Here is a 25,062-nt window from a genome sequence, read left to right as displayed (position 1 = left end):
TTAGAGTTTATTCCGACAGCAAAACCGGTCGTGTGTAAAGGGCATCAGTTGTCCTTTAAATGTACCTCCTGCATACCTGAGTGGCAGTCACCTGCAGAGTTCCTTGCTGTGACAGCCTTTGCAGAGAGAAGTCCTGGTTATGTCAACCTTCTACTGAGCATGTGCACCAACTGTCATGTTAAATCCTATGGCTGGTCCACACTTATGGCAGCCTCAAGCTATCCAGAAGAGCAGTTTGGATGCTGGAGTTGATTCAGGGAAGTTTGAAGTGTATTTCTCGCCCCATTTTTTTTGAAAGGGTTAGAACTTCTGCAGGGTTTTTATTGCTCCCCACTGGGAAGATCTACCCTCTATTGACACCAGGACAGAAAGTGATGGGAAATCCAAATTTTTACAGTTGTCACCAGAACAGGAAGTGAGGGAATTTTTTTTAGTGAAGACAACTGTTCTTGTGATCACTCTCTAAGAGGAGATTTCCCCCTTTTTCCTCTTACCTCTTTAACAAATGTTTTTTTTACCTACAGTGCCTTGAAAAAGTATTCATACCTCTTACATTTTTCCACATTTTGTCATATTACAACCAAAAACGTAAATGTATTTTATTGGGATTTCATGTGATAGACCAACACAAAGTGGCACATAATTGTGAAGTGAAAAGAAAACGATAAATGGTTTTCAAAGTTTAAAAAAAAAAAAAATATCTAAAAAGTGTGGAGTGCACTTGTATTCAACCCCAGTGAATACTTTGTAGAACCACCTTTCACTGCAATTACAGCTGCAAGTCTTTTTGGGGATGTCTCTACCAGCTTTGTACATCTAGAGAGTGATATTTTTGCCCATTCTTCTTTGCAAAATAGCTCAAGCTCTGTCAGATTGGATGGAGAGCGTCTGTGAACAGCAATTTTCAAGTCTTGCCACAGATTCAAAATTGAATTTAGGTCTTGACTTTGACTGGGCCATTCTAACACATGAATATGGTTTGATCTAAACCATTACATTGTAGCTCTGGCTGTATGTTTAGGGTCGTCGTCCTGCTGGAAGGTGAACCTTCTCCCCAGTCTCAAGTCTTTTGCAGACTCATTTTCTTTCAGACAGATTTTCTTCTAATGCTGCGTACACACGACCGGTTTTGCCGTCAGAATAATCTCCGAAGGTTTCTCAGACGGAACTCCGACGAGTTTTCTGACACACATCGCATTTTGTCTTTAGGCCAAAAAGTTAAATTTTGGTCTCATCTGAGCAGAGCACCTTCTTCCACATGTTTGCTCTGTCCCCCACATGGCTTCTAACAAACTGCAAACGGGACTTCTTATGGCTTTCTTTCAACAATGGCTTTCTTCTTGCCACACTGCCATAAAGGCCAGATTTGTGGAGTGCACGACTAATGCCACGTACACACGATCGGACATTTCAACAACAAAATCCTGGATTTATTTCTGACGGATGTTGGCTCAAACTTGTCTTGCATACACACGGTCACACAAATGTTGTCGGAAATTCCGAACGTCAAGAACGCGGTGATGTACAACACGTACGATGAGTTGAGAAAAATGAAGTTCAATAGCCAGTGCGGCTCTTCTGCTTGATTCCGAGCATGCGTGGAATTTTGTGCGTCGGAATTGTGTACACACGATCGGAATTTCCAACAACGGATTTTGTTGTCAGAAAATTTGAGAACCAGCTCTCAAATTTTTGTTGTTGGAAATTCCAACAAAAAATGTCTGATGGAGCCTACACACAGTCGGAATTTCCGACAACAAGCTCCCATCGAACATTTGTTGTCGGAATGTCTGATCCTGTGTACGCGGCAAAAGAGTTGTCCTGTGGACAGATTCTCCCACCTGAGCTGTGGATCTCTAAAGCTCCTCCTGAGTTACCATGGGCCTCTTGGCTGCTTCCCTGATTAATCTCTCCTTGCCTAGCCTGTCAGTTTAGGTGGACGGCCATGTCTTGGTAGGTTTGCAGTTGTGCCATACTCTTTCCATTTTTGTATGATGGATTGAACAGTGCTCTGTGAGATGGTTAAAGCTTGGGATATTTTTTTATAACCTAACCCTGCTTTAAATGTCTCCACAACTTTATCCCTGACCTGTCTGGTGTGTTCCTTGGCCTTCATGATGCGGTTTGTTCACTAAGGTTCTCTAACACACCTCTGAGGGCTTTACAGAACAGCTGTATTTATACTGATATTAAATTACACACAGGTGGACTCTATTTACTAATTAGGTGTCTTCTGAAGGCAATTGGTTCCACTAGATTTTAGTTAGGGGTATCAGAGTAAGGGGGCTGAATACAAATGCACGCCACACTTTTCAGATATTTGTAAAAAAGTTTGAAAAGCATTTATAATTTTCCTTCCACTTCACAATTATGTGCCACTTTGTGTTGATCTATCACATAAAATGCCAACAAAATATATTTACATTTTTGATTGTAACATGACAAAATGTGGAAAATTTTAAGGGGCATGAATACTTTTTCAAGGCACTGGAAATGCCATTCTGTTAAAGTTTTTTTTTTTTTTTTTTTTTTTAGAAATGAAGCCCATATACACACAAAACCATTTCCCCCAGTCTGTATGAGCACACTACACCCACGTAGCCAGAATGACACCAGTGGGGGCTTTACAAAGTCGAACCAATGCACAAACTGGAGATTACTGAGTATGGATAACCAAAACTGAGAGCTGGTAAAACTTCACAGAGATTAATAACATTTTCCCAAAACTTTTGGGAAATTTTTATGAAAGTTTTCTATTTTGGCAAAATTCATTGGAGTCAATGGGGATGGTGAAATTAAAGGAGAAGTAGAGCCAAAGTGCTGGGGTCAGGACAGCTGCAGCTGGGGTCAGTGTTGCAACCATCTAGGCGAGTATGATTTTTTTTATTTTTCTGTACTGTATTCCCGCACATCTCTTTTAAGGTGTGTTTGGTGTGTTTTAGGGGTTCAGTGGGCTTTAAATGGCTCCTTAAGGTTACAGAAAATCCTTTCACCTATCCTAGACCTTTTCTTGTGCCAACAATGCACTTTTCATTAGCTTTATTATTTTCTTTAATTTTTTAATTTTTTTGCTACAGAAAGAAAAAAACGCAAAAGTTGAAAAAGAAGTAAACTAAGTGTAGCGCTGGTAGATTTGCAATCTACCGCATGTTAGGTAAATTTAGTAATTTGTGCGTTAGGAAGGTTAAGTTTGCCTCTGTTCCAGCTTGGCTGACGTTGTGTGTGTTTCCGTGCTGACCGGTGGGTGTCGCTGTTACCACTGGTTAGTGTTGGAAAGGCAACGCGTTGAAGCGTATGGATGCTCTTCTGTACCGGAGACAACTCGGTGGAGGTGGTCCTCCAAGTTGCATTCTGGGCGAGGGTATTTATGGGACAGACGCCATATTTTGGGGTTCGTTTTCAGCCACCTGCTGGCCCTCCTGGCCGACAGGTATGCATTACGGAGGCCCACGATACTGCGGCGCAGGGGTGGGCCCAGAGGCTTGTCTGGGGCCTACCACCGCGGCCGAGGAATGGTCCTGAGCTGTCGGTCCTGTGTGACGAAGCTGGACAACCGAGGAGATCCCAGGGGAGGACCCGTCCTGGAGAGATCACGCAGCGTGCTGGTCTATAGAGGGGCTTGGTGACTCGGTTGGAGAACGTATCCGAAAGTAACTATACAGCATAGTGTTGCCGGGTTGGCTTAAAGGTTCAGGCACTGTGACTGACATTCACTACAGAAAATCTGATACATCCTGTGGCAGAGGATCGTACGGGTTTTGTTCCCAAGCAAGTCTGTGGCAGAGACTTTGATTCGTGCTATGTACTGGCTGCTAGACCAGTGAGAGAGGCCTATCCAGACGAACAAGGAGTGTGTCCCACGAGGGGAGTGCATTCCATATAGTATCTGAATTCTACCAGGACATTTGTTAAAAGAACCCTACAAGAGGATATTTGAGTTTCTTCTGCAAGTTTCCTTTCCACCTCTTTCCTAAGTCGTTTGCTTAATAAAGCATTCAAAACGTACTCCAGTGTTGGTGCGTGTGTCGTCCAGAAGTAAACTCAACGGAACCCTAGACCCGGTGCCGGTGAAACAGAGGGAAGCAGAGTGAGGGTAACAGACCCGCTTAAACCAGCAGCTCCACCGAGAGTTATTGCTACATAAGTAAAGTAACAGTACACAAATAACAAGCTACACAAAAATCAACAAATTTTCCAAGCAATTTTCATCTAAATAGCTAAATTAGAGAAATTGAATTTCCACTTTGGGGGACCTCAAAATTGTTAACTTAACTGCAGTAAAATGTATTCTCCCTCATCACTCTGCTTTATAGCTGAACACGGCCTATAGAGAAACTGCAAAGGGACATCTGTGGAGAGAATTTCCACCTTTTATTCAATTAAAAATTTGTCACTTCGTCTAGATTTTAGAAGATATTGAAGGAATATGGTTGCTTATTTATAAGGCTCATCCATCAAACTACAGAATGTAGAATGTCATAAGTAAGGGCATAAAAGAGGAATTCATTACCTACTGCAGACATCAACCTGAAAATGTCACAGAAGGCAGCAGAGCTGCAGCTTCAAAACAAGCTTGCATCTACTTGTGTGTTCTAAGGCAGGGGTGTCCAATCTTTTTTCAAAGAGGGCCAGATTTGATGACGTGAACATGTGTGAGGGCCGACCATTTTGCCTGACATTCTTTGAACCATTAAAATTCGGTCCAAGAGTGTTCATCAGAGCACTAATACACTGCCCAACAAGAATTCTCTTGCCTTTGTGGCTGTGTGTGGTGAAGAGATGAGCTCGGGCGTGTTATTTGGATATACCTTATTTATCGGCGTACAACACGCACCTTCACTTTAATAGGGAAGTTTCAGGAAACAAACGTAAATTTTAAATATAGAACTGTGAAGCAAAATAAGGGTCAGAGCCCATCTGCAGCCCCACCGTTGCCATGAATGCAGCCCCACCGCTGCCATGAATGTAGCCTTACCATTGCCATGAATGCAGCACCCCCATTGCCATGAACGCAGCACCACCATCGCAGCACCCCCATTGCCATGAATGCAGCCCCACCTTTGCAGCACCCCCCATTGCCATGAATGCAGCACCACCATTGCAGCACCCCTATTGCCATGAATGCAGCACCACCATTGCAAGACCCCCATTGCCATGAATGCAGCACCACCATTGCAGGACCCCCATTGCCATGAATGCAGCAACACCATTGCAGGACCCCCATTGCCATGAATGCAGCAACACCATTGCCATGAATGCAGCACCCCCATTGCCATGAATGCAGACTCACCACTGTCATCAGTGCAGCCTTTGCCATGCCCATCTGCAGCCTGGGAGGGGACGGGACGAGTGCCGTACACACAAGAGTATTTCCCGTTTACAAGGTGGCCTCTTTAATACAAAGTCCTGCCTCCTATGATGGACAGAACAGTCATCCAATGGCAGCGCAGGAGATGGGACTTCCTATTACAGAGGCCGACTCGTAAACAGGAAATACTCCTGTGTGTACGGCACTCATCCCACCCCCTCCCTGTTCCCTCCAAGGCAGCCAGCATATATATCTTTTGTGGCCCCCAACGCTCGGGGATTCGTTGGGGGCCACAAAAGATATACATGTCCAAATTACCAGGCGGGCCGTTCAAAACCAGAACGCGGGCCGCAATTGGCCCACGGGCCGGACTTTGGATATCTCTTTATTGTTATGAATAAACAGCATTACCTACAGTGAAAAGCAAAAGTATACAAACAAAAATAACAGACCAAACAACGTGCCATCTATCCCACAAGAATGAGCCTGCTGAATGTACTAAGAAACCAGTTAGACTGACATGCCTGCCCAATTTGCAGAAATAGAGATGGAGACCCATATGATTAAGCCCCGGTGGGTGGGGCGAAACAAGTCAGGGGGCGTAACCCAAGGAGCGACATTGACTGAGGCTTTTACATCCATACTAGGACCAGCTACGGTGAGTGGCAGTTTCATGGTTAAATGTTCATTGCTCACTGGATACATTTTTTTATGCTTGCATCCCTGCTATCCTGAGTGCCAATGGGGCTCTACACCTCAGCCAAGTACTTATAGCCTTATTGTAGGTATGCAGTCAGCTACACATTGTATTAGCAATCTCTATTTTATAATCTTTTTTTCCAATAGTACAGGGTAATGTAAATACTGGATATTTGTGGAAAGCCCTTCAAATTACTGAGTACAGGTGTTTCCACTGAAGGGTAAAGCATTATTAAAGGCATTTATTTAAATTAAAACAATAAACATGTTATAGAATAAAAAATGATTTCGCGCTTAAAATCTATCTCCTCCAAGTAAAGTGCATAAGATGATACCAAATATATAAACGTGCAATATCTAAAGGTGCTCCATAGTGCAACAATACATCAAAGTGCTATGTGCATAAAATTAATAAACATTAATCATAATTGATGCAAAGTTCATATTGTGAATCAATATTAAAAGTCTATGTAGTGCTGTTCCACTGGGGTCATATGATAAGGGTGAAAAAGTGAAAGATGATCTTAGATTTTGTGATCCGGTGACACCGGGCTCTCTGGACTCTCACCTTAAATAAAATTGATAAGGGCATCAAAACCAGGTTCTCTGTTCTTGGTAATACAATGATGTAAAAATGGGACTTCTCTGGTGTTGTAGCGGTCTCTCTGCTTAGCAATACCTGTGAGATGTAGGGATAGAAGGGGGGTTGCCCACCTGGGCTCCACCAGTCCGGTGGTGTGAACAGGAAGGGGAGAGAGAAAAGATGCCTCCAATGGTGTAGTAGGTTTAAACAAGTGACTATTTATTAAAAGATAAAGTGGTCTCTTACATATAAACAAGTTAAAAATAGCTTTAGAAGTAAAAGAATTGAGGAACGGCGTTTGGGACGCCTCCTTACTGGTTTCCGGTTTCGTCTGTGCTCGGCCACGCCCTACGCGTTACGTCACCGCTCGTGACTTCAACTGGGGAACCGGATTGGTCGAACTGGTTCCCCAGTTGAAGTCACGAGCGGTGACGTAACGCGTAGGACGTGGCCGAGCACAGACGAAACCGGAAACCAGTAAGGAGGCATCCCAAACGCCGTTCCTCAATTCTTTTACTTCTAAAGCTATTTTTAACTTGTTTATATGTAAGAGACCACTTTATCTTTTAATAAATAGTCACTTGTTTAAACCTACTACACCATTGGAGGCATCTTTTCTCTCTCCCCTTCCTGTTCACACCACCGGACTGGTGGAGCCCAGGTGGGCAACCCCCCTTCTATCCCTACATCTCACAGGTATTGCTAAGCAGAGAGACCGCTACAACACCAGAGAAGTCCCATTTTTACATCATTGTATTACCAAGAACAGAGAACCTGGTTTTGATGCCCTTATCAATTTTATTTAAGGTGAGAGTCCAGAGAGCCCGGTGTCACCGGATCACAAAATCTAAGATCATCTTTCACTTTTTCACCCTTATCATATGACCCCAGTGGAACAGCACTACATAGACTTTTAATATTGATTCACAATATGAACTTTGCATCAATTATGATTAATGTTTATTAATTTTATGCACATAGCACTTTGATGTATTGTTGCACTATGGAGCACCTTTAGATATTGCACATTTATATATTTGGTATCATCTTATGCACTTTACTTGGAGGAGATAGATTTTAAGCGCGAAATCATTTTTTATTCTATTTCGTTGAGTGAAAGTGAACACTTTAGATTTTGCTGCTATCTATTAAGATATCATCACCCCTCATTTACACCAATTTGCACATATATTAGTTTAGTTCGCCACTGTTACATCTACACCACCTATTTACTCGATTTAGCGCGAGGAACTACACCATACTTTAATAAACATGTTATACTCTCCTGCTCTGTGCAATGGTATTGCACAAAGCGGCCCTGAACCTCCTCTTCTGGGGTCCCCTTCTGGCAATCTTGGCTCCTCCTCTTCTATGTCTGCCACCATAGCAAGCAACTGCAAGCATGGGCTCACTCCCAAGGTGGGCTTTGTGCTTCCATAGACACACACAGCCAGGCTAGGCCCCCGCCTCCCACTCCCTTATCAAAAGATTTGATTGACAGCAGCAGGAGCCAATGGCTCCCGCTGCTGCTTCTGTGCCTGTTAGGAGAGTGAGAGCAGTGATGCTGATCTCAGGCACATCGCTGGATTGAAAGAGGAGCCAGGTAAGTAATGTTGATGGCTTTGCAATCGGATGTCCAGCTTAAGCTGAACACTGCATGCTAGACAGCAAGGAAGGGCAAATCTTCCTGCCACTATTTTACTGTGACATCCAGCTCCAGCGGCTGTCAGAATACCTGAACAGTACCTGGATGCAGATGCCGTTAAGCCAACAATTTTCCACCAAGCTCCTTTGACAAAAGTCAATTGCTTAACCTCAAATTTGGGCTGATTCCTGCTGAATGTGGGTGGGGAGGAAGACATTGATGGTCAGCGCGTAAAGCACTTACTTTGCACTGTAGTGAGTGCCCCACTCTGCTGATCTTGGACCATGTCCTTCTACTACTGGGACTATGCCCCTATGTGTCAGCAGGGGATCGCTCTGCCATACAGGTTGTGCAAGGAGATGAAGCCAGGTGCTGGAATAAATGTTCTAAGGCTTGGCAATGGCACACAGGCTGGTTTCGCGGAATATTGGGATCATACTAAGATCCCTGGACAGTTTTGTGGAGTCTGGGATGGTTGGGGGGGTCTGCATGTCAAGCACTCAGCTTCTATGTTTCTACAGCAGGTTAAAATGAAGTATCCAACTGGACAGAAAGGGGAAACACTTTGATGTATCTTTCCCTCTAAGGTTCATACATACCCTGTTTCCCCGAAAATAAGACCTAGCGTGATTGTCAGTGATGGCTGCAATATAAGCCCTACTGCCCAAATAAGCCCTAGTTAAAGTCCTTGTAGGTCTTCTTTTCAGGGTAGGGCTTATTTTCGGGGAAACAGGGTAGGGCTTATTTGGGGGGTAGGGCTTATATTGCAGCCATCACTGACAATCACGCTAGGTCTTATTTTCGGGGAAACAGGGTAAGCCTCAGTGGTGTTACAAGCTCCTTGTACTGCAACAAGATGCCTTCTCACACATATACTGGCTTGCTTCTCAACACGGTCACTTCTCCAGTGCAAGCAAAGGCCGTTGATTTGCTAGAGATGGATTCCTAGAACTTGCACATACTGTAAGTTAAAGCCAATTTTAATTATTAAATATCTCTTGTGATTTTTCTTCTTAGAATTACGTGACCTGCTCATTATTGCATTTGCAAAGTCTATTATTTATGAAGTTAGGAACCTGTCTAAGAAGCAGTAAAACAAAACAAGCACAAAGACACCCAGCAAATTGATATTGGAATTCTGTGTACATTTTAAGTTACTTTTAATTTGTACTAATAATGAACTATTATGGTGTACCTAGATTGTGTGACTGTGAGATATCTAAAATTAACTAAGAATAAGTACACCAATTTAAATTGTATTTTATATTTAGATTGTAATGAAGAAGCTTTTTAAATATCTCTATAAAAGAATGTGTATTACTTACTCAAATTGCTAAAGAATATACAGCTCAAGTCACAAAAAAGGTAAATTACAGTTTAAGGTAGAACTATAGGCAAAATGTTATTTTTTTAAATTTTGGATAGAGTAAGGGAGGGTTATAACCCCTGTCAGTTTTTGTTTTTTTTGCCATTGTGGAGTTTCTACTTCACCTGTCCCATAGCCAAAATAGTACATGAGAGGAAATCCTTGTTGTCATCAGGGTCACTAGAACTAGTGTCCCCATTTGCAGCGTTCTGCATTTTGTATATTTTCCTTTCAAACAGTGCAGTCCCCCCATCCAAAAAAAAAACAAACAAAAACAGACCATTCTTATGAAATTTCCTTTAGCAGTATTTGATTTATGTCATGTAACACGCTCATAAAACACTCATCCCAAAAGTTCTAAAACGTCCAACAAGCAAAATCCCATTCATTTAAAATGGCCCCTGTTCACATCTGAGCGTTCTGTCGCCTGAAGCAAAACGCTTGAAGCTCAAAAAAGTACATGAGCTTCTTTTTAGGCCCCATTCACACCTGAGCAATTATCTGCTTGAAGCTTGAAGCTCAAAAACAATAAAAAGGAGAACAAAAATTAATGATTCTCTGTGGAGATGGTTCACATCTCCACTCCAAGTCGTCCAAGTTCTGGAGCTTTTTTTGTCACTCGAATCGGGCAGATTTGGGCGTTTTTGGTGTCTTTGTATTGCCATAGAAATGAATGAAAACGCACCATTCGCACGTTTTTGCGTGATTTTCTGCTCAAATAATAAAAGATTTTTAAAAAATAGTAATATATAAATAAATAAATGGAAAATAAATACAGAAATAACTAAAAATCATCATAAATAAGTAGAATAAATAAATAACATGTAATACATTAATAATAATTAACCTCTAACCATAAAAAAATTAAATACATTATTAATAATAATAATAAAATAATAACACCCAAACTCGAACAAAAAAATACATTATTAATAATAATACGTTTTTCTCTGTTAAGGTTAGGGTGTTTAGTTATTTATTATTATTATTTAATTTTTTAAAGAGTAAGGGTTAAAGTTAAGGGTTAATTATTTATTTATTGTTACTTAGTTTTAATTTATTCAATTTATTTATTTTTTTATTTATGATTTTTATTTATTTGTGTATTTATTTTACATTTATTTATTCATTTATTATTATTCATATAATAATAATAAATAAATAAAATAATAATAAATAACCCTAACCCCAACTCCTAACCTAAACAGAACTCGGACCCCTTACCCTAATGAAAAAACATTATAATAAATGAATAATAATAAAAGAAGAAATAAAAGCTAATGGAAAAGCTAAAAAAAGCTGAAATACCTAGCAACAAATGATGCAACAGATGATAGTTTTCTCTATTGGCTAATAAAAAATGCCAAAGCCCAAAAACGCTGCATACAAACGTGCAAAAACGTCAGAAAAAAAATGCTAAAAAAAACCCGCCAGAATGTGAATGCCAGTGAATGCAGTCTCAGATGTGAGCAGGGGCCATCTAAATGAATGGGATTTTGCTTGTTGGGCATTTTGCAACTTTTGAGATGAGCGGAAGTTCAGCCGCTCCTCCCTCCCCTGCAGCTTTCTGGGACACATCACAGGTCCCAGAAGACTGTGCGGCTCACGCATGTGCCTTGGATCACTTGGATAAGATGCCAGCGCTTGGACCCGAAACCCACTGAAGAATGGCCTGGGGTGAGGACAATGCTGGATCCTTGGACAGGTAAGTGTCCTCACAGCTGCTGACTTTTAATTTTTTCCTGTCCTCTTGACAATGTTGTCATCCAGACAAGAAGAAAAGGGAAAACGCCCAACATGGGCACACATGATCTGACCATATTAGAGATTTTCTCTTGATTTCCTGTGCTGGTGACATGAAAATTAGTTTGGTTTTGTTAAGTTAATTATTTAGGTTAATAGTTTCATCACATTGTTTAGTTAAAATGATTCAATTAGTTTTGTATATTTGGATCCATTTCATATATTCAGATTTGTTTAGTATATTTCGAAAGATTGGCTATAGTTGTTTTAGGGCCAGTTCACACCATAGAAACGCAGGCCGGATGCATTCCAGATGCTTTTCTAAATGCGCATTTTTGACATGTTTTTGATGCGTTCCAGTGCCTTTTTGATGCGTTTTTAGTGCATTTCTTCCTCCTCTCTTTTTCTTAACCTCACATAAGGACATGTGTGTTTCAGTGCGTTTTTGTTGCTTTCCAGTGCGTTTTTTATGCATTTTACAGCATTCCAGTACTGTCCAGTGCAGGAAAAATGCAGCATGTTCTACTTTTTTTTTTTCTGTAACTGGAATTCACTGGAACTGCAAGCACTGGTGTGAACTATGCCATTGAAAACCATATAACCTACTTTCCATGCATTTTTAATGCAGAAAAAAACACACTGGACTGCATGTGGTGTGAACTGGACCTTAATTTGTTACTTTGTCATTTCGGGAGATTACTTATGTACTCCGAGACATCCCTGCTAGTCCAACCGACATAGAGAAATGGAATGAGGCAATTTTATTATAAGAATAAAAAATGTTAATGCAAAATAAAGACGAAATGGATCCGAAAGAACGAATGGAACACAATTTATTTCCGATTCGTTCAGTATGTTATGATTCAGAGATTCTGATGGATCCACCTCTATGATCCAACCCAACACAATATGGGAATCGTCATCTTATTTCACTTTCATACCTTACTGTATTTTTTTCAATATGATTCCATTTTATATGTAGTGCATTTTTTATAGTAATGAAAAATGTTAATGCAACATAAAAACAAAATATATCCGAAAGAGCAAATGGAATAAAATTGATATTGAATCCATTCGTTATGTTATGATTCGGAGATGGATCCACCACACCACCTCCATCCAACCCAAACAAAAGAAGTAGGAATCAACTTATTTCTTTTATACCTTACTGCATTTATTGCAGTATGTTTCCATTTCATAAGTAGTGCATTTTTATCATAATGAAAAATGTTAATGTAAAATAAAAACTAAATGGATCCGAATCAATTTGGATCATTTGTTATGTCAATATGTTATTTCGGATGCTTCAAACCTCCGAATGAAACAAATTAATTTTGTTGTTTCATTATCATGTATTTCAGATTTGTTGAAATTCATTACTATTGTGATTCAGAGATTTTTATACCTCTGAATAATGAAAATTTAGTCCGGATTTAGATTCGTAACCAAACCAATCACACATGTCACATGTCAATGGCAAACATTTCAAAACTCTGGCCAAAAATAAAACAAAAAAGTCCTGTCTGGATAAATACTAGATCCGTTTTTTTTTTTCATACAGATATTTCTTAGGAAATATTGGAATGAAAAGAGAAACGTTCTATCCATATTTTGGATTGTGTAGCATACATAAAAATACACAGGTGAAGCAGTAGAGATTGAGTGAATTATTATTATACAGGATTTATATAGCGCCGACAGTTTATGCAGCACTTTACAATATAAAAGGGAGACAATATAGTTATAATACAATAAAATACAGGAGGATTAAGAGGGCCCTGCTCCGAAGAGCTTACAATCTAATAGGGTAGGGCAGGTGGTACAAAAGTTTGTAACTGTGGGGAATGAGCTGATGGAAGTGGTAGAAGATTAGTTAGAGACGTGATAGGCTTTCCTGAAGAGATGAGTTTTCAGGGATCGCCTGAAGGTAGCAAGAGTATAGGGATAGCCGGACAGGTAGAGGTAGTGAGTTCCAGAGGATGGGGGAGGCTCTGGAGAAATCCTGGAGAGGAGCATGAGAGGAGGAGATGAGAGAGCTTGAGAGTAGGAGGTCTTGAGAAGAGCGGAGAGGACGATTTGGGTGATATTTGGAGACAAGATTGGTGATGTAGCTCAGGGCAGAGTTGTGAATGGCTTTGTATGTTGTGGTTAGTATTTATTTCGCTGAGTGATTGGGAATCAGTGTAGAGATTGGAGGAGAGGGTTGGCAGACACTGAGCGGTTGGTTTGTTAAATAGGTAGCGCATGTTGACCTTTTTACTAAGCTTAGTGAACAGAGTGAAGCTGTACTGAGTTCTATCATTCAATCGGGTACAATTATTAATCCTGTTTTTTTTTTCTTGCACATGATTGGGTATCCTTTGCAAATTATTTTTTTTTTTTACTACATTCAAAAAAATTGCAGAGTGAACATACTGAACTCCCTAAGATAATTCGCCACTCTGTGCCGAGTTTGCCGAAAGGGACTTCTAAAATAATCTGAAAATCCTGTTAGTTTGGTATCTGCTGTAATAGTAATTTGAAGTCCCATTTTCTACATATGCCAGTTTTTTCCTGATAATCTGGAAAAAATTTAGTTTTATCTGAAATCATATGGAACGCAAAATGCAGAATTGACTACAGTTTATCTACGCCCAATCTTTAGTGAAGCCAGAAGGTCATTTAAGTTTTGCCAGAACAGAGATGCCAGCTTCAAGTTGCATTTCCCCTCTGCGTGTGTAGAATCAACAGAAAGCGTCTATCTGCACCGGCTCTTTGGCAGCAGCACATTAATAATGGATGGACACTTATCAGTAATTATCTCTTTCAATATGTAAGATACAACCTCTTAATGCAGTGTTTATAGGAAGTTTAACAGTCATAAATGGCTGGGAATCCCTGATCCTGCTTTGACGCAATGCATGCAGATCACAGCAATGCTCTATTCAATTTCCCTCACCCTATTCTTCTGTCCATGAGTCTGGCTGCTATATGTCTTTTTACCCCCATTCCATCCATCAATCTTCTTCTGTCCCTGAGCATAGCTGGGGGATCTCCTTTCACCCCCATCCTGTCTCTTAGCATGGTACTATATGTCCTTTCACCCCCAACCAAACCTGGATGTGGAATTTCCTGCTACTCCAATGCTATCCATGACCTTGGCTGGGGATTTTCTCCCACAAATATCTTGTCCATGACGTTGGCTGGGGGATCTCCTACCATGCTCGTCCTGTCCATGAACCTGGCTGTTAAATCTCCATGAATCCCCTATCAATTAATCCGGTATCTTCTCCCACCCCAACCCTATCTGTAATCCTACTTAGGGATCTCCTTCCACCAACATCCTGTCCAAGAGCCTGGCTAGAGGATCTCCTCCCATTTCCATTCTCTCCATGAACCTGGCTTGGGATGTTGCCCCGCCTCGCGCTATACATGACCTTGATTGAGGGATTTCCCCCTACCCCCATTCTGTCCATGATCCTAACTGGGCAATCTCCTTTCACCCCCATCCTGTCTAGGAGCCTGGCTAAAGGATCTCCACCACCCCCATTCTTTCCAGGAACCTGGCTGAAGGATCTCCACCCACCCCCATCCTTTCCAGGAACCTGGCTGAAGGCAAATTCACACACCCCCATCCTTTCCAGGAGCTTGGATGAAGGATCTCCACCCACATCCTTTCCAGGAGCCTGGCTTGAGGATCTCCCCCCAAGTATACTGTATGTAAACCCTAACCCTAATTCAGTTTGTTAAAGTACTGTGTATCATAAACCATGGCCATTTATTTCCCTTTTTTAATCCTTTGTTACAAATAGGAGCTGCTTTTCTGCAGCTTCTTTAAAGCCACTTCCTGTCTACATACACTCTAGTAATAGCTGCAAAGAATTTCTCAGAGCAGGTTTCCTTATGGTGACAACAGTGGACCATTGTAACGAAACGTACCACACTACGCATAAGTGCTTTTGTCTTGTTTACACTGGCAGATCCCCGTTCTGCCTCTGTACTAGGCGATCGCGGGTCGCTGGCAGACATCGCGTCCGCCCGACCCACGGGCATGCTCCCGAAGCATGCAACGAGAGTGCCCCAGCGGTGGCGTGCGCCCGCCACTGCGCCTGCGCAAGCCGCTGTACAGGTACGGCGATTTGCGCAGCGCTGCCAACCCGCCGCAGTATATCTGCGTGAGCTGGTTGGCAAGTGGTTAAGACCTCTTTCACATTGGGGCGGTACGGGCGTTAGCGGTAAAGCGCCGCAAGTTTTAGCGGCGCTTTACTGCTGTTATAGCAGCGCTTTTAACCCCCAGAAGGGGTTAAAAAGGGGTTAAAAGTGCCTGCTTAGCGCTGCTTTTTTAAACGCTTTTAAGGTGAAAGCGGCACCCATTCATTTCAATGGGCAGGGGCAATGGAGGAGCGTTGTATAAAACGCTCCCCCACTGCCCCAAAGATGCTGCTTGCAGGACTGTTTTTCCTGTCCTGCAAGCGCACCGCCCCAGTGTGAAAGCACTCAGGCTTTCACACTGGGGCTGTAGAAGAGGCAGTTTACAGGTGCTATTTTTAGCGCAAAAACGCCTGTAAAGCGCCCCAGTGTGAAAGGGGTCTAAAGCAGAGTTAAAGTCTGCTGAATGAATGCTGAGAGGCAGCTTTTTAATGACAGAAGTAAGTGTTTAAGGACGTTTTCACAGTCCATTGCAAGACAAGGCACACAGCCTTGCTTCTTATCCTGCCAGTTCACACTGCCATGCTGAGGTGGGGTGCACTGAGAAAAAGTTAAGGCATGCAGTACTTTCTTTTTTCGGTGCAGCATGGCACGGCGCACCTTGTGACATTTCAATGAGGTTCTCACGATAAAAAAAAAAGGGGGGGGGGGGGATTCAACATATTATTTCTCTAGTTAGAATGTTGTACTTACTGGTTCAGTTCAACATCCAAGATGAAAGACGTTCCAAAGGCATCGATTTGAAAGCTGGCCTGTGCGACATGGGTGGACTGCAGAGATAAGAGAAGACTGCAATTAATATTGAATGATATCTTAAAAAGACCCTAGAATGGTTTGGGATCAAATTTAGTTCACAACATGTTGCTAACAGCTAGTTTCATTTTTCCAATTGATATAAAATCAAAAATATTTTACAAGCAAGCATTTAGCTCAGAGCTCTCCCTTGATATAGGATTCCCAGAGCACTATTAAGCTCTTTACCTTTTGGCTCTCTGAACAGACCTGAACCATGCGCTGTTTACCCTGGACAATGGAAAAATTTTAGCTGGTTCACATGTTTTGGGTGCGATGAGGGTTTTGGTGTGTTAGCGTGCATTATGTTAAGGCAGCCCATTTAAATTAATGGGCTGGCAAAGCACCAAAGCCTCCAATAATATGGACATGCACAATGTTTGGCAGCGCAGCATGTTTTGGAGCTGCTTTGCTCGTTCAGGCGGGCAGCGAGGGCTGCCGCTACTCTGAAAAGTGTTTGACAGGCGGTGAGGAGGCAATATGTTGCTTCCTCGCTGCCTGATTTAACACTTTCAATGCTGGACTTCCATGCCATTATCAAATGCGTCGCACGCAGATTCAGGGGGGGGTTGTAGGGTGGCCCCGTAGAACTAAATAAGACACGTTTGGCGGTGGCAACACATGCCAATAGAAATATGCTTTTTCATTTTTGATGTACAAGTGCTCTGCCATCTTGAATGTGGAAGCTGGATGTGACTTTCTGATGTCTCACAGACGCCGCCCTACTGCGCATGTGTGGAATTGCACGGCACTTTCAAACTGGTCCCAGAGCCTCCTAGGGCACTTGATGTGTCTCAGGAAATTGTGGGCAGGCAGAGAGTGGGCCAAATTTATGTATGTTTCGCCTAGGTGAGTAAGTGGAAGCCGGTACCTGTCAGAAAAGGTACCCATTCCCAGAGAAAAAAAAAAACACCAAGTTTATTACTCTAGGTGGAGAAGGAGGAAGAATTGAACTTTCACTTTTAAAGGAGAAGTAGGGCTAAATGTTTTTTGGCTATACCTCTTCTGGGGGTCACAGTAGTGCAGTTCGTTCTGCAATCCTGCTAAAGCCCACTGTCAGCTGACGTCACTTTACAGTCGGGATCTACCCAGATGCCTGGACCGGCAGCTGGCTCAGCCTCTCAGCTTTGCCCCTGGGAGACTAAGCCAGCCAATCCCACCCCTCCCCAGCCCGACACTCCAGTGAATGCTGGAGGACCAGAGCAGAGAGCTAGGGAGAGCGCAGGGGAGAACTGAGCAATCAGTGGTCTTCTTAGTGCAGAGGCAGTGGGGGACAGATGCTGGATCCACCTAAGTGAGTATAGGGTTGTTATACCTTATACTCACCCATACTTCTCTTTTTAGTGAAGGTTCTGCTTTAGGCCCCTATGGCCCCTTTCATACATGCCAACCGTTTGTCTGTTTTTCATTCATCTGTTGACACATAAAAAATGGACATCAATGCATCTCTATAGAAAAACGGATGCAAACAGATGATCATCCATTCACATCCCTTTACATCCGCTTCTGTCAACATCAGTTTTTTGGAATGGATCAAAGCCCAATTTTCTTCCTTTAAAAGAACAGATTGTCCGTTTTTGCATGAAAAAATGGCTCCGGGACTCAAGTGGTTATGGACTCTAACTGGCGGATGTAAAAAACTGATGTAAAAACAAATGACAAACTGACCAATAGCTGATGCAAACTTCATCTATTTTTGCATTGAAATAACTTGACTGAAATCATTTAGGCTGGGTTCACACTATTATGAATTGGATGCAGGTTTCCCTGCATCCAATTCACATGTCAGGAGATTGGGACCAGCTCTCTATGGACCCCGGTTCACACACCTCCGCAGCGGCTCTGGTGTGAATTACACAGGAGTCCTGTGCGTCTTTTGGTTCGTTTCAGGTCAGAATTCAGCCCAAAATTCGGGCTGAAATCGGACCTGAAACGGTGAATGGAGATGCACCGAACTCCTGCTGTGAGCCGCTGCGATCTCTAGTGTGAACCCAACCTAAATGAATGGCCTGCATGTGTGGTTATTGAAATCAAGTTCTGGTCCTGCAGAGACATTTTTTACATAAAGCCGACTTCCTGTTTACTAAAAGCTATAACTCCTAATACCTTCACTGGCTTCCCCTACCCCACCGTATAAAATTCAAAATGCTAACCACAACACACAAGGCCATCCACAACATCGCCCCCATCTACATCACCAACCTCATCTTCAGATATCGCCCAAATCCTCCCCTCCGCTCCTCCCAGGACCTCCTGCTCTCTAGCTCCCTTGTTACCTCCTTTCATGCTCACCTTCAGGACTTCTCCAGAGCCTCTCACATCCTCTGGAATTCCCTGGCCTGGTATATCCGATCAGCCCCTAACTTGTCCACCTTCAGGAGATCCCTGAAAACTCACTTATTCAGGGAAGCATATCCCACACCCACATAACAACTGTCCCCGAGCCACCCCCATCAAATCATTCCCCGCATCTATTACCTTTTGTACCACCACCCCCTCCCTTTAGAATGTAAGCTCTTCAAGCAGGGCCCTCCTGTCCCTTCTGTATTGAACTGTACTGCAATTGTACTGTCCCCCCTCTACATTGTAAAGCGCTGCGTAAACTGTTGCCGCTATATAAATCGTGTATAATAATAATAATAGTAATAACAATAATAACTCCAAAGAGCAACTATCAATGAAAAAAAAAACGTATAATTAAAACCAAAAAACATTGTGGTGTGCTGCATCTCTCCTAGAAATTTGGGACAAGTAATAAAGCTACTAACAGAATTTGGACAAAATCCTGGGAGACAAGAGGAGCAGAATGCCCCAGGCTTTTAGGCGCCTCATGGGATGTGCAATGAAATAACTGAACAGAGCGATCATACTATCATCTATGCTGAAGCTTATCTCCTGTTGCAGCTTCATAATTACCTGATACTATATTTTGTAATTTCACTTGCAGCTATTCTGTCCAATTTCTGCTCAGAAAAAAAAAAAATCCTGTCCACTTGTGACACGTACGATTGAACTTGCAATTTTAAGGCTAGGTTCACCATACAGGTGCAATGGAGTGAGTGCGCATTCATTTTAATAGGATTCCCTACACACACAAAACGTGAAAAAGAAGTCCTTGGGCCTTTTCTAAAAACATCCCACACCTCCTAGGATTAGCACATTAGCAGAAGTGTTGGGGTGCCATTAACAATTAATGACACCACTGCACGTCTGCTAAAGGGCAACGCGTTTCTGTGCATGTCAGAAAAGCTTGTGATTTTGCATGCATTCCCAACATGCATGTGTGGGTCTAGCCTTAGGATCTTTATCCAGCAGCAGGTGTTGTCATGTCATAGATCTGCATCTGGTTTATAGAAATCCAACCGAGAAGACTCATATGTTGCCAACATCCTAATTTGAACAATAATAATAATATTTTTGGTAATAATATAATTAGTTTTGTAATAATATATTTACAAAAAAGAGAAGAACTGCCACAATTGGTATGGCCAATTGGCCATGCCAATTGTGGCAGTTCTTCTACTTTTTGTATTCTTTCTATTTTGACTGAATATCAATATAGCAGCACTACTTTGTACGAAATGCCCCTGAAGAAAGGACTCTACATAAGCCAAGGTCAGGTAGACCAAGAAAGATTGCAGCCACAACTGGCGGAAGAATTGCTCAGGATACAATGAAAACCCCACAGGAAACCTCAGGAGAAATACAGGCTGCTCTCCAAAAAGACGGTGTGGTTGTTTTTAAGGAGCACAATTCAACGATACTTGAACACAAAAGAGCTGCATGGTTGAGCTGCCAGAAGGAAACCTTTACTGTGCCAATGCCACAAAAAAGCCAATGAGGCATGTCAAGGTGTTGTTGGGCATATTGTAACCAGGCTTTTTTGTGGAACTTGTACAGTAAAGGCTTCTTTCTGTCAACGTGACCATGTAGCTCTTTTTTGTTCAAGTATCGTATTGTGCTCCTTAAAAATAACCACACCATCTTTTTCCAGAGCAGTCTATATGAAGTTTCTCCTGAGGTTACCTGTGGATTTTTCTTTGTATCCTGAGCAAGTCTTCCTCCAGCTGTGGCTGCAATCTTTCTTGGTCTACCTGACCTTGGCTTGGTATCAAAAAAAGTACCTAATTTTCCACTTCTTATTGAACAGTGATTGAACAGTACCGACTGGCATATTCAAGGCTTTGGATATCTTTTTATATCCTTTAGCATCTTCGATAAGTTTCATTACCTTGTTACGCAGGCTGTTTTAACTGTTCTTTTCTACCTCCTCCTGGCTCAGTGTCTAGCCTGCTTAGTGCATCCATGTGAGAGCTAACAATCTCATTAACTATTTATACACAGATACTAATTGTGATTTAAAAAGCCACAGATGTGGGAAATTAACCTTTAATTGCCATTTTAACCTATGTGTGCCACCTTCTGTGTCAGTACCAAGGCCAAACATTCCAGGGTATGTAAACTTTTTATCAGGGCCATTTGGGTGATTTCTGTTATCATTATGATTTAGAAAGGATCCAAAATACTATGTGATAATAAATGGCTTCATGTGATTGCTATTCTTAAATAAAAGACAGTTTATTTGGCATAATCAGTCATTTTTTTTGTAGCAAGGTCTTTTACCTCTTTTGGTCTAATGAGGACCTCCAAGACTAAAGATAGCTGACATCCTAATATGTGGTGGGTTGTGAGGCATAGTGGGTGCAAAGAGGATGAAAGTCATTGGGTGCCAGACACTTCCTGGATGTAAAAGAGGTTTTATTTCTTTGACAGTCCTTTTTATATATCTTGGGGGAAAGAGGGTTAGGGCCAGGACACCCTTAGATAGTTGAAAACTCAATTGGCAGACACAGAGACTTCAATAGGAGGACCGCCGCGCAGGGAAAGGCCCCAGCAAGAAGCCACATCTGCACTTGCAGGAATACTGTCTCCCATGGTAACAGTCCTTTAACAGTTACTAACTCAAACGTAACAGTTCTTTCAGCTCCACTACAACTGCTCCTTGTAGTTCTTCAACACTGAGCTCCCGGTCTCTCACTAGACCCTCTATTTCACTGACTATGAATCCCTTAAGCTCCTCCAAGGTTTGCGGTGGTATCCCCTCAAGCGTAACCCCTGCTTCTCTGCTAGGTCCCTAGCTTGGCACTCCAGATACTACTCATGCTTCACCCCTGCTAACCGGCTTGGTCCCTAGCTTGACTCACAAGGCTGCTCTGCAAGCATCTCCTCCACTGGTTGGGTCCCTGACTTGATCACCGCCTAAATTTTACCGATTCTCCACCGTACCGTTTCTGTGAGAATATGGTTCCGGTACTTGCTTCAGTTACTCACTTTGGTCCCTGGTAAAGCCGATTGGTCCCTTCATGGAGACAGCTTCCCTTCTACCTCTGACCACTGACAGGTTCTCCGGCCGGCAGAACCGTCACTTCTGGTTGGACTGCAAGCTGCAATCCCAACCCTGTGCTGCTCTCTCACTTCTGGATAGGCCCTCACACAGCCTAGCAGCCAGATGCCCCCGGGATAGGCCCAATCCCTGGCCTAGCAGCCCAGGGCAGACAACACACGTCCACCCAGATGGCAGTCCAGGTGGCACAGAACATAGATCACCTGACCTTACCAGAATATATAGGCTCTCCCAGCAGGCCAGGGGATTCAAGAAAACCCCTGCCCATTGCCTGAGATACCCTATATACCCATAACCTGACCTTGGGTTGCCCTTCTCATATCTAGTACCACCAAGTACCCAGCCACCTAGTGGTAGAAGAGAAAAGTGCAACAAGGCCAAACTTAGGAAGAAATCAATAGATCTCTATCAATCGACCAAGATAACTAGGCAAGTAAATTTGTGAGGAGCTCCCTGACTAAATACCAGGGCGCTACATTTTCAATATTAATGCCAAAATTTCACAATTTCTGCCAGTGTATGCAAACTTTTGAGCAAGACTGTAAGGGCAGATTGGCTTCTGAATTCTGCTTGTGTATATATATATATATATATATATATATATATATATATACACACATACACATACACACACACATATACACACACACACACACACACACATATATACAGTGCCTTGTATTCACCCCCCCCCCCCCTGCCTTTTTACCTATTTTGTTTCATTACAGCTTTTAGTTCAATGTTTTTTTAATCTGAATTATATGTGATGGATCAGAACACAATAGTCTAAGGCGGTGAAGTAAAATTAGAAAAACATATACATAAAACAATTTTTCAGAATTAAAAACTGATAACTGGCATGTGCATATGTATTCCCCCCTTTGTTATGAAGCCCATAAAAAACTCTGGTGCAACCAATTACCTTCAGAAGTCACATAATTAGTGAAATGATGTTCACCTGTGTGCAATCTAAGTGTCACGTGATCTGTCATTACATATACACACCTTTTTGAAAGGCCTCAGAGGCTGCAACACCTAAGCAAGAGGCACCCCTAACCAAACACTGCCATGAAGACCAGGGAACTCTCCAAACAAGTAAGGGACAATGTTGTTGAGAAGTACAAGTCAGGTTTAGGTTATAAAAAAATATCCAAATCTTTGATCTCCCTAGGAGCACCATCAAATTTATCATAACCAAATGGAAAGAACATGGCACAACTGCAAACCTGCCAAGAGACGGCCACACACCAAAACTCACGGAACGGGCAAGGAGGGCATTAATCAGAGAGGCAGCACAGAGACCTAAGGTAACCCTGGAGGAGCTGCAGAGTTCCACAGCAGAGACTGGAGTATCTGTACATAGGACGACAATAAGCCGTATGCTCCATAGAGTTGGGCTTTATGGCAGAGTGGCTAGAAGAAAGCCAATACTTTCAGCAAAAAACAAAATGGCACATTTTGAGTTTGCGAAAAGGCATGTGGGAGACTCCCAAAATGTATGGAGGAAGGTGCTCTGGTCTGATGAGACTAAAATTGAACTTTCTGGCCATCAAAGAAAACACTATGTCTGGTGCAAACTCAACACATCACATCACCTAAAGAACGCCATCCCCACAGTGAAACATGGTGGTGGCAGCATCATGCTGTGAGGATGTTTTTCAGCAGTGTCGAATAGCAAACTGGTCAGAGTTAAGGGAAAGATGGATGGTGCTAAATAAACCTGTACCACTCTGTGTGTGATTTGAGGCTAGGACGGAGGTTCACCTTCCAGCAGGACAATGACCCCAAACACACTGCTAAAGCAACACTTGAGTGGTTTAAGGGGAAACATGTAAATGTGTTGGAATGGCTTAGTCAAAGCCCAGACCTCAATCCAATAGAAAATCTGTGGTCAGACTTAAAGATTGCTGTTCACAAGCGCAAACCATCCAACTTGAAGGAGCTGGAGCCGTTTTGTAAGGAGGAATGGGCAAAAATCCCAGTGCTAAGATGTGGCAAGCTCATAGAGACTTATCCAAAGTGACTTGGAGCTGTGATAGCCGCAAAAGGTGGCTCTACAAAGTATTGACTTTAGGTAGAGACACATTGACTTTTTCTGGTATTGTGTCCCATTTGTTGTTTGCTTCACAATAAAAAAAAAACATCTTTAAAGTTGTGGGTATGTTCTGTAAATTAAATGATGCAAATCCTCAAACAATCCATGTTAATCCCAGGTTGTCAGGCAACAAAACACAAAAAATGGCAAGGGGGTAAATACTTTTGCAAGGCACTGTACCGAGGAACTACAGACCAGTTAGCCTAACATCAATAGCCTGCAAGCTATTGGAGGGGATGATAAGGGACTATATACAAGATTTTAGTAATGAAAACGGTATCATTAGCAGTAAATCAGCATGGATTCATGAAGAATCGTTCTTGCCAGACCAATCTGTTAACCTACTGTGAAGAAGTGAGCTGCCATCTAGCTAAAGGAAGACCTGTAGACGTGGTGTATCTGGATTTTGCGAAGGCATTTGATACAGTTCCCCATTTGATACAGTCACTGTACAAACTAAGGTCTGTTGGCATGGGCCATAGGATGAGTACCTGGATTAAAAACTGGCTACAGGGGTGAGTTCAAAGGGAGGTGATAAATGTGGAGTACTTGGAATGGTCCGGTGTGGAAAGTGGGGTCCCCCAGGGTTCTGTCCTGGGACCAATCCTTTCTAATTTATTCATAAACGATCTGGGGGATCGGATAAACAGCCCAATCTCAGTATTTGCGGACGATACAAAGTTAAGCAGGGCAATAACTTCTACGCAGGATTTGGAAAGCTTACAAGAAGACCTAAACAAATTAATGGGGTGGGCAACTACATGGCAAATGAGGTGTAATGTTGAAAAATGTAAAGTAATGCATTTGGGTGCCAAAAATGTGAATGCAATTTACTTGCTAGGGAGAGAACCTCTGGGAGAATGCAAAGGGATCTGGGTGTCCTAGTAGATGTCAGGCTCAGCAATGGTAACTATGCAATGCCAAGCTGCTGCAAGCAAAGCCAATAGAATGTTGGCATGCTTTAAAAAGGGGATTCTCTCCAGAGATAAAATGATAATTCTTCTACTCTACAAGACTCTGGTCCGGCGCACCTGGAGTATGCTGTCCAGTTCTGGGCACCAGTCCTCAGGAGGGATGCGCTGGAACTGAAGAGAGTCCAGAGAAGGGCAACAAAGCGAAGTAAGGGACTGGAGGATCTCAGCTATGGGGAAAGATTACTAGCATTGAACTTATTCTCTCTGGAGAGGAGACGCTTGAGAGGGTATATGATATCATTGTACAAATACCGTACTGGCAACC

At 42.4% G+C, this 25,062-nt stretch overlaps 1 protein-coding gene across 6 annotated transcripts in view; it reads right to left on the bottom strand.

Annotated features, from left to right (window-relative positions):
* ADAM22 (ADAM metallopeptidase domain 22) overlaps window positions 1-25,062 on the bottom strand; it is a 419,533-nt gene that overhangs the window by 289,633 nt on the left and 104,838 nt on the right. For all 6 annotated transcript variants that reach the window (XM_073629692.1, XM_073629695.1, XM_073629694.1 and 3 more), the window contains exon 3: window positions 16,226-16,302. In XM_073629692.1, coding sequence (XP_073485793.1) covers window positions 16,226-16,302 — 77 coding nt within the window. The remainder of the gene's footprint in view (window positions 1-16,225; window positions 16,303-25,062) is intronic.

Source organism: Aquarana catesbeiana, linkage group LG05 (assembly GCF_042186555.1).
Source record: "Aquarana catesbeiana isolate 2022-GZ linkage group LG05, ASM4218655v1, whole genome shotgun sequence".
In the NCBI taxonomy this organism is placed as follows: Eukaryota; Metazoa; Chordata; class Amphibia; order Anura; family Ranidae; genus Aquarana; species Aquarana catesbeiana.
This window is presented reverse-complemented; position numbering and strand designations above follow the sequence as displayed.